The sequence below is a fragment of the Triticum dicoccoides genome, chromosome 3A, assembly GCF_002162155.2.
Source record: "Triticum dicoccoides isolate Atlit2015 ecotype Zavitan chromosome 3A, WEW_v2.0, whole genome shotgun sequence".
Classification (NCBI taxonomy): domain Eukaryota; kingdom Viridiplantae; phylum Streptophyta; class Magnoliopsida; order Poales; family Poaceae; genus Triticum; species Triticum dicoccoides.
Window position 1 is genome coordinate 131636041 of NC_041384.1, and position 9572 is coordinate 131645612.

Genomic DNA, 9572 nt, shown 5'->3' on the forward strand with positions numbered 1-9572 from the left:
GCGGCACAGGCGACGAACCATCCTACGCGGGAATGAGAGACGTCTCCGCACTGACGACTGACTCCAACACTTGGACGGAGATGTTGTGGACGTGCGAAGCCGCTCTAGCTCTCGTGGCTACGCTACGTTTGCATTTGGTCCGGCAGTCCGGCAAGCATGGGCTCCACTCCGGCACATGTGAAGTTTGACCAAAGAAGATAAATGGCGCCATCATATGGGAGTGTGAGGCTACAAGCCCATGGTCAGTCCTTGACTTCTCAACAACACGGCAGTAGGTCACACCAGACACCATACGTCCCTGTTCTCCGTCCGGGTGCATGCACTGAAATTTCTGTCAAGATCCCACCACGACTATTGTCGATTGCATTATTGCATCTGCATATTTCGCCGCGCGTCCACCGGATCTTCGCCGCCAGCCTATCATGCACCGTTCTGCGATATTTATACAGAGAGATCTTGGCGAGCTTCCTCCTCACCCGGTCACCCCCACACCAGAGAAGCAGTGCAGTGCAGCTAGCCTACCAGCTACCACTACCAGTACCAATCTCGACTCAACGGTAGCTCACCATGGCGACGTCTCCTTCCCCTAAGAAGGTACTACTATACTCTCCCACCAGTCCATATGGTCACTGCCTCTATAGCACAGAGTGCTAAGGCGTGGAGGAGATCCACTGCTCGGCGCAGCCTGACTGACCTCTCTAGCTACGTTGCGCGACAAGCAGAAGCAGGTGCTTCTGCCGATAGTCGCCGGCACGGAGCCGATCGAGGCGTCCATCCCCATCGACATCCTCCGCCGCGCCGGCGCCGACGTCACCGTCGCTTCCGCAGGCGACGCCCTTCTGGTCGAGATCATGTACGGCGTCAAAATAATGGCCGACGAGCTCCTGGCTGACTGCGCCGCCGCTTCCTACGACCTCATCGTCCTCCCCGTACGGTCGCATATGCGTATACTACTCCATACTCCCTCCATTTCTATTTAATCTGCATATTAACTTTGCAATAATCCTACACCTATGGACATGTCTAGCGTTACTTTTAACTTTGTAAACTTAATTCTAGTTTATGTATAGAAAATTTATTAACATATACGGGGCCAAATCAATATCATTAGATTCATCATCAAAATATTTTTACATAATATATATTTCTTATATTGTAAATGTTTATGTTGTTTCCCTATAAATTTAGTCAAGCTTGTAAATATTGACTTAAGAGTTAAGACAAAGCTAATTAATATGCAAACAATTAGAAGGGACCTTGGCATACCTTGGCAAACAATTAGAAGGGACCTTGGCATACCAATTAATCTGGTCTACCTTTCCGTCGGGTCTCATGCTCCGGGCTCGTATTGCCATGCATGGGTCTCAACTGTCTACGAATGATGCAGGGTGGTGTTCCTGGCGCTGTGAATCTCGGTGGCTCTGCGACGTTGGAGAGCATAGTGAGGAAGCACGCAGAGAAGGGAGGACTCTACGCTGCCATATGCGCTGCACCGCCGCTGGCGTTGGCGTCCTGGGGCCTACTCAATGGACATAAGGTAACTCTTGGGGCATATGCATTTTACTTGACTCTTTACTGGTAAAGGTGGAGTGATCCGGGTATAAATACGACTAAATTTATTTATACATTGTTATTTCCTATATTGTTGAGTGTTGTTATGCATATTTAGTTTTTTCTAGGGTGCTGCGACTTTCAGAGCAACTCCAATGGAGCGACCCAAACGGACGGCGCATTTGTCCGTTTTTTGTCCGTTTGGGTCGGCCGCCCGCCCGGCGTCCGTCCAGTTTTGCATTTGGGTCCGCAATACGCCCAACGCGCCGACTCATTTCATGTCCGCATTCAACTTTTAAATAAAAAAGGCCCGCGGCCGATCATGCCAGCGGCCATGTCTCATGCCGGCACCATGCCAGCGCCGACATACAATGCCGGCTTCAAAAAATACCACAGTTCATGCTGGCGCACTCACCAGCCGGCCGGCACACATGCCAGCACACAAAAAATGGTGGGACTTGAGTTCGACCACGTCATCGCAGCTCCCGTGGTCATGCTGGCACACCCGCCGACATACAAAAAAGATGGACCTCGACGCCATAGATCACTCGTCGTCGAATTTGAGCATGTCGGCCTGCATCTTTTCGAACCACGGCCTCTTCCTTGGCGACAAGGCGTTGAGATCCACCTTCATGATGTTCACCCCTGTCATCATGCTTGCAAGAGCCACTTCTTTCTCCTTTGTCTTGGCGTTGGCGGCCTCGATCTCTAGCATCTTGACTTGCTTCTCCGCCTCGAGCTCGAACATCTTGGCTTGCTTCTTGGCGTCAAGATCAAGCCTCCTCCTTTGGATCTTCATGAAAGCATCCATTTGCTCCACCTTGAAACGCCGGCGCTCCTCCTCCCTTGAGTCCTTCTTATTCATCATGCCGTCCACGGTTACGATCAAGGCGTTGGTGGCCGCATCTCGCTTGTCCTCCTTCTTGGAGTTGGTCTTCCCCCGCGGCCGTGCCAGCTCGCCCTCCCCAACATCCTCCACGGCGCCCTTCCCCCCACGTGCCTTGAGTGCGGCATATTGTGCCTTGAACTTCTCTTCGTCCTTGATGACCCGATGCAATGGGAGAGGTTGAAGCACTTGCCATTTTGTTGAACCTTGAATGCCTCCAAAGCTTGGAATGCCTACGAAATGTTTCCATGCAAGACGTAAAAGGATGATCTTGATGGCACAAAAGAGGGCGGCTTGCTTGCTATCATACCATGTCTTGCACGCTGATGCCGCTCACGGGACGGGCCTTGACGCTCTCAAGGGTGGCGCAAAACTTGTTGCACTCTTGTTGGATCACCCTCCACCGCTTGGAAATGGAGACCCACCCGCGCGTGCTCACAAATTGGTAAGGTGGAAACTTCTTGCACTCATGAAACTCGCGGTGCACACGAGTCCAAAAGGTCGAATTCTTTTTCTCGGCGCCTGTCTTTGGGTCTTGTCCAATGTCTCGCCAACACTTGCAAAGAAGCTTGTCCTCGGCAGATGTGTACACCTTCGTGCGCTTGCTCTTGCGCTTCGGCTTAGGACCGGCGGTTTGGTTGGCGAGCTCGTCCTCGAACAAAGGCTCCACTTCGATGTCGCACTCGTCCTCTTCCTTTAGCCCATAGTCCTCCGGGAACTCGTGGTCGAGGGGGAAGCCATCCAGGTCGATGCCGACCTGATCACGCATGAAGGCCGCCTGATCGGGATCATAGCCAGTGGCCGGCGTGAACGCCCCGCGGCCGTCCTGGCTTTGTGTCTCGTCGGGATCGTAGCCAGCGCACCACCCTCGAAGATGAGGTTTTGCATGTAGTCCTCGTCGACGGCGGACGGCATTTCCTCGAATAGGTTACGGGCGTCCGGGTGCCCGCCCGCCGGCGTCTGTCGCGTGTGTTTCCTCGTGCGCCGGACGACGAGCCACCGACCACCGGGGTGGCGTTGAGGTCGATGGGCGTGGGCGCGGGCATGGAAGGCGCGACCACGCTCACGTCGGGTGAGCACTTCCCAGAGAGGCGGGAGGCCCGCGGGTAGGCGTGGAGGCCGGGGACAAGTCGACGCGCGGGGTGAGTCGGGCAGCACCATCCGAGGAAACGCCGACGAGCCGGTGCTGGCCGTGGCGACGGCGGCTTGGAGGACGCTGTGCTGGCTAGGGTTTACCCCTAGCATGCAGAGCGCCTCACTCATTGCCGCGGCGACACGGGCGTTGGTGAACTCCTGCTGCGCGACGGCCTCATCCCTCGCGTCCGCGGCGTGCCTCCGGCCCTTCCTCTTGGCCGACTCCCTTGCCCGCTGTTCGGGCGTCAGCGCCTTCTTCGGCTTGGTCGCGGCGGCGGTCTTGCGCGGGGCACGAGGCTTGCCTCTCCCGGAGGGGGCGGCGGCGCCGGACGAGGTGAGGGAGGCGAGGCCGGCAACGGCGTCGAGGTCGAGGTCGATGGCGTCCTTCATGGCTGGTTGGGGGGTGTGGGCGCGCACGGGCGGGACCGTTTTTGGGGAAATGGGGGAAATGTTGATGGCTGTCACCGACCGACGGGCCCGGGGAGAGCAGTAAGCGCACGCACGCGTCCGTCTCGTGTCCGCGCCGAGGCAAATTCGCCTCAAAATTGGGCCTGGAATGGGTCGCCGTGGACGAAAAACGGACACGCGTTCGTTTGGGTCGGCGCGTTGGGCCGCCACTTTTGTCCGCGCCGACCCAAATAGACGCGGGCGGACAAAATGGGTCGCCCCGATGAAGTTGATCTCATACTTGTGGGGTTAGTCTCCTGGTTGGCTCCCGCCATACTTGTGGCACGATTTTATTTTCTTTCAATCTAAGTCATGTGTATCATTGACTCATGATAGTTTGACAAGATTATCTCAAGTATGACAAAGTTTGACGCTAACTTCGCTACCCTAACCTTAGCAAAAAGTGTGGCATATGTTGGCAAACTTAGCATATGAATCAGACAGACCTTCCACTCGTACATGTACTTGGTTTGATTTGCCGCTCCATCATTAGATTTTAGTAAAAAGAATATGTAGTATGTGTGCTAAATAGTTTTTTTCCTTAAAAAACTAGGAGCAGCCTTGGCATATTGATTGCGGAATTGTTACAACACCGCATAAAAACACAAAAAATAAAAGTTACAATTACAATTAAGTCTTTCCTGCTTGCAAACAAGACCGCAAAGATACAATGAATAATGCAACCCAGTGCTTATGCCAACAACAATCTCACTGGAGACAAGCATCCCATCATCTCCGATGAAAACCCTGTCGACAATGGGGCACAAAGAAGAGTCCTCCCATTGACACCGGATGTTTCTGTTAGGATGATCTTTGGTTCCGATGGCGAGATATAAGTCATGATCAAACGAGGATGATGAAACACCAAGAAAACTTGTAATCCCAACAAAGCACCAGATCTGATAAGCCTTAGCATGGATCCATGCCCTCTCTCCTTCTATCCCTATGATGGTGAAGAAAGATGAGACATGGAATCATGTTTGATCGATCTGATGGTTTACCAAGCTTATTTAAGGAGCTATTGCAAGATCCAGCTCCCGCCTCCCCCATCTACGATTAGCGTTGACTAGAAGAAGGACCGGACCGCCTATCGATGTCGTTCGCATGCATCAAAGAGCAGCTCCAATGTAGCATGAAGCCATACGCCAAGAGGGTAAAACCTAAAGTAGACCTAAGCCTACTATCTATAACAATGACTCATCCATCTCTCCCATCCCCACTCCAGTAGGCGGCGCTGCTAGAGGAGCAGTGGTGACAGTTTGGGGAACTCTAGGCAACTCTCAAGTACATGATGAGAGAGAAAAGGAAGGGGGTATGAGATCTATGTGTGTTAGAAAGTTGGCAATGACATCGGTGTGTAAGAAGAGAAAAGTGAAAGGTATGTGGCACACCATGTAAAATCATAGTCTCATACTTATATGTAGCTTTATAGAATACACTTTTGTTGTACTTTACGATGTGTTTGCTTTGCAATTAATCAAATTACATAATGTTTGACCATGTTTGTTTTACGTGCAATTGAACTGAAAAACATGGAATCGGTTCTTGACCCAGTAAAGCTTGATTCCGATGAAAAAGGGGTGTAATTGCACACGCACACACAATAATTATTGGTATCGATACTCACTTGTCCTATATAACTAAATATGTGATTTTCACTAAATTATTTATCTCAACATTTAAGCATGCAAAAATAATGCATATACGATACTATGGTCTCATAGTTGTACGGTCAGCAATTCATCGGTATGATGCACACAAAATTCAACCAACTAGTGTATTTATGTGCATTGTTGGACAAAAGTCATATGGCAAATGTCGTATGTGTAGCGGGGCTCTTAAGCATGCGATCTCAGCATGCATGGGAAGAGCCTCGCCCCCTTTTCCATTGTATCGTGATACCTATATCCAGTAAATATCTTATAACTATACATTAATGTAGTACAATAAATTATATGTAATTCTAGTTCTAGATCTCATATAATTCTTAAGTGCAAAGGTTTCAACTATCATATTATTAATCCAAATATTCATAATCCATACAACCAAATCTTATTGAATTATATTGCAACCAATTCCCATAACAACGTGTGAGTATTATCTAGTGTGGATAAACATGGTGTATTTTCTTCTTCTTTCTTTTTAATTATGAAACTATACAACAGTAACTTACAACTTTGCGAAATCATAGTCCATTTCTTATTCCTTATCTCATTCATGTTCACACTCACCAAACCCCTTATTAATTATCTGGGAAATATTACACAAAAATGTGAGTTTAAATTTAGGTTCCCACAAAAACAAAATAAGTGCAATTGTATAAGATTTTTTTAAAAAAATTGAACAAAATAAAGTGCAAATATATAAATTTCTTATAACCGACTAGTGCCATGACTGATAAGCAAAAATGCAATCAAAACAAAAAACGTAATTGCGAAAAAGGTAAAATGACCAAGTGTTGATATGCTTAATGTACACAAACAAATACATAAAGGAAAATAAAATAGATGGCACAAATAAATGCTCTAAACTCTTTAAAATGAATATCATACTCTTTTTTTGTAGGGGTGCCAAACTCTTCTATATAAGCATGCAATGTGCATTATAGTTTGATTACTAGGTTAAATAAAGAAGGTGGATCTTAGTATGTTTGAGTCCCCACAGGTGCACTTTTTTTGTCCATTTTTCTATTGAACATATAACCAATACAAATATTTGTGCTGGTCTAATAGTCGAAACATTGTCGTAATGCGACGACTACAGAATGTGGATTACAGATTCCTACTTATAAACGTAATCTAATAGCTCAGAAAATCAACTTATCCAAAGTCAATTTTCTTGCGACTTATGTATAATTGCCTCTAAATTTTGCGATGGGCCCCATGACATTCAACCAAATGACACCATGTCCCCAATAATGCTAAACATACAAAGAGTTACACACAATTACACGCTGACTAGGATTTTTTCTATCTACTAACCAATCACAAACTTGCCCTCCCTGATTTTTAGAGGGGGTGGGCCGTCTCCCCACCTATTGACCAATCAATAAACCTTCTTTGTAAAAGCTTGTAACTTGTTTGTACGTGTAGCATAAGATAATTTCACAGGGAATCTCCGTAAGTGTAGCAAAGCTTAAAAGATTATCTGCCTTCTGTAAGAAAGAAAAATAAAGAAAAGAAAAAGGCAAGCCACTATATTTTAGGGATGTCATTTTCTTTTCTTTTGGGTAGATATAGATTATGTTCCCACCTTTTTTTTTCAACAAACGCCTGTGTGCTTAGGCTACGGGTCATCCATGGTTCGTCGAGAAGTTCCCTCCCGAGGTTACCGCCGTGGACGCGAACGTGGTGGTGGACAGCAACGCCGTGACGGGCACTGGGCCGGCGACGTCGATGGAGTTTGCGCTGGCTTTGGTGGAACAGCTCTACGGGAAGGAGAAGGTCGAGCAGATCGCTAAACCAATGGTGAGTTTTCTTATCAACTCGATTGTCCATCTAATTGCAAGGTGGCGGCATTTTTCTCATTAACTGCGCTACCATATTCTGCTGCTCCCTTTAATCCATATTAATTGTCGCTGATTTATTACAAGAAATATGGATCAGACGGAGTATGTTTTTCATTTATTTATTTTTGAAAGTTGCGATGTCTTTTTGTTGTTTAGCTAGTGAGATACGAATGTGGCTATAGCATGAAAGAAGTCAACTCGGTCGAGTGGCACTGCAGCGGCACACCCAAGGTCAGGTGCATTGCAAAGCGCGCAGTACTCTGGAATTCTGAAGTTCCACTCCTGGATCACGAGGTTCTCTAAAACCCATTGCCTCCAATTCCTGGTACTGCAGGTTCTTCTTCCACTAGCCAACGGCATTGAGGAGATGGAGGCGATAATACTCGTGGACGCGCTGCGCAGAGCCAAAGCAGACGTCGTGGTCGCGTCCATCGAGGGCGGCGTCGAGATCACCGCGCGATACGGGACAAGGATCGTGGCCGACGTGATGCTGGGCGAGGCCGCCGATCGGGCGCCCTTCGATCTGATCATCGTGCCGGCAAGTAGCATGCAAGAGCTTCAGATGCACGCACGCTGGTAGCCACTGATTGATTGATCGGCCACCGTTTCTTTGATTCAAACAGGGCGGCATGCCGGGCGCGAAGACGCTGGGCGGCTGTGAGCAGCTCGTCGCTCTGCTGAAGAAGCAGGCGGAAGCGAACAGGCCATACGGCGCGATCGGCGCCGCCACCGCCCACGTGCTCGAGCCCCATGGCCTGCTCAAGGTACGCGCTGATCGAGCTACCAAGCACTCCAACCCGCTCACCGCGCGCTGACGCTGATCGGAATGCGAAATCGGTTCGGGTGCTCCAGGGTAGGAAGGCGACGACGTGCGCATCCATGGCCGGGCTGCTCACGGACGGTAGCGAGTGCGAGAACAGGGTGGTGGTCGACGGGAACGTGATCACGAGCAGGAGCCCCGGCACCGCCATGGAGTACGCGGTGGCCGTCGTCGAGAAGATGCTGGGCCGCGACGAGGCGCGGCGACTGGCGGAAGGCCTGCTCTTCTTGGGCTGACCCCCCGTGTGCTGGAGCTTGAGAAGCTGTTGTTGAGCTGGCTCGTCGGATCATCCGACAATAACAGCCGACAACAGTGGTGATCATCATCAATAAAAGTCCCGTTCATTCGTACTGTTCCCTGTCGCTTTTACATTTAACATGTCATCACTACTGTAGGCTCCACCTGAGAGCGACTCCGGACATGGAGGAGACTACGCCACACCGGTATTGTAGGGAGAATATCACCGGGTTTAGCCTGCTCCCATGATACGGGTTCCGACAGCCGTTGGATCTCGGAAGCCGTTGGATCTGGTGCATCAAATTACTCATAATTGTTCATATCAAGTTGGGTCATTCAACATCGTGCACCGAACATTCGTCGATTGGTCCGGACGTCTGAAAGCCCACAAATCAAAAGCTAACTCGGAAGTTTCTAACAGTCCGGACCTCCTCCACGTAAGCATCCGACACCCCTACCCACCTCACCCTCCTCCCCCACCCCACCTTCCTCCCTCACCCCTCTCATTCCGCTCCAACCGTCATCCCACTTTTTCGTATTTATGTTGATCCAGAGCGGAGTTGGTCATTGCCGCATGCTGGCCAAATGGCACAACATTCACAAGGTGCCGCGGTTGAGAAAGATGCTTCGGCTCGCCGCTGCTGCCGCGTTAATGTTTGTTCAGAGCGGACGTGACCGGGAGGGCCAACGGGACAACTTCCTGCAAAATTCTAGTGGCGTCTGCCCGCCTGCTTGGCATTCACGCCGGTTCGACGAACGAGAGGCCAACTCTGGCTGAACGCATTCAATCTGGCCGTCTGTCTTCAAATAGTATTTGATAGCGCGGTTGATGTACTCTGATAACGCGGAGATGGGGTTCGACGAACGAGAAGCCAACTCTGGCTGGACGCATTCAATCTTCAACGAGAGGGGGAGAGTGTGTCCACGTATCCTCGTAGACCGAAAGCGGAAGCATTTGATAACGCGGTTGATGTACTGGAACTTCTTCT

General features: G+C 49.7%; 1 protein-coding gene across 1 annotated transcript; it reads left to right on the plus strand.

Moving 5' to 3' along the window:
• The first annotated feature begins 376 nt into the window (after positions 1–376).
• Positions 377–8918, plus strand: LOC119267570 (protein DJ-1 homolog B-like). Its single transcript, XM_037548987.1, has 8 exons — positions 377–594; positions 723–929; positions 1388–1537; positions 7303–7485; positions 7683–7757; positions 7861–8064; positions 8150–8290; positions 8379–8918. Exons 1-8 carry the CDS (start codon positions 568–570, stop codon positions 8580–8582), a joined length of 1191 nt encoding a protein of 396 aa, XP_037404884.1. The 5' UTR covers positions 377–567; the 3' UTR covers positions 8583–8918.
• Positions 8919–9572: the final 654 nt, after the last annotated feature.

Excerpts from the sequence above, each read along its gene's own strand:
- LOC119267570 (XM_037548987.1), top strand. The coding sequence starts at position 568 with ATGGCGACGTCTCCTTCCCCTAAGAAG. Across the intron at positions 8,065-8,149 it reads TCGATCTGATCATCGTGCCG|GGCGGCATGCCGGGCGCGAA; the intron begins GCAAGTAGCATG and ends TGATTCAAACAG. Across the intron at positions 8,291-8,378 it reads AGCCCCATGGCCTGCTCAAG|GGTAGGAAGGCGACGACGTG; the intron begins GTACGCGCTGAT and ends CGGGTGCTCCAG.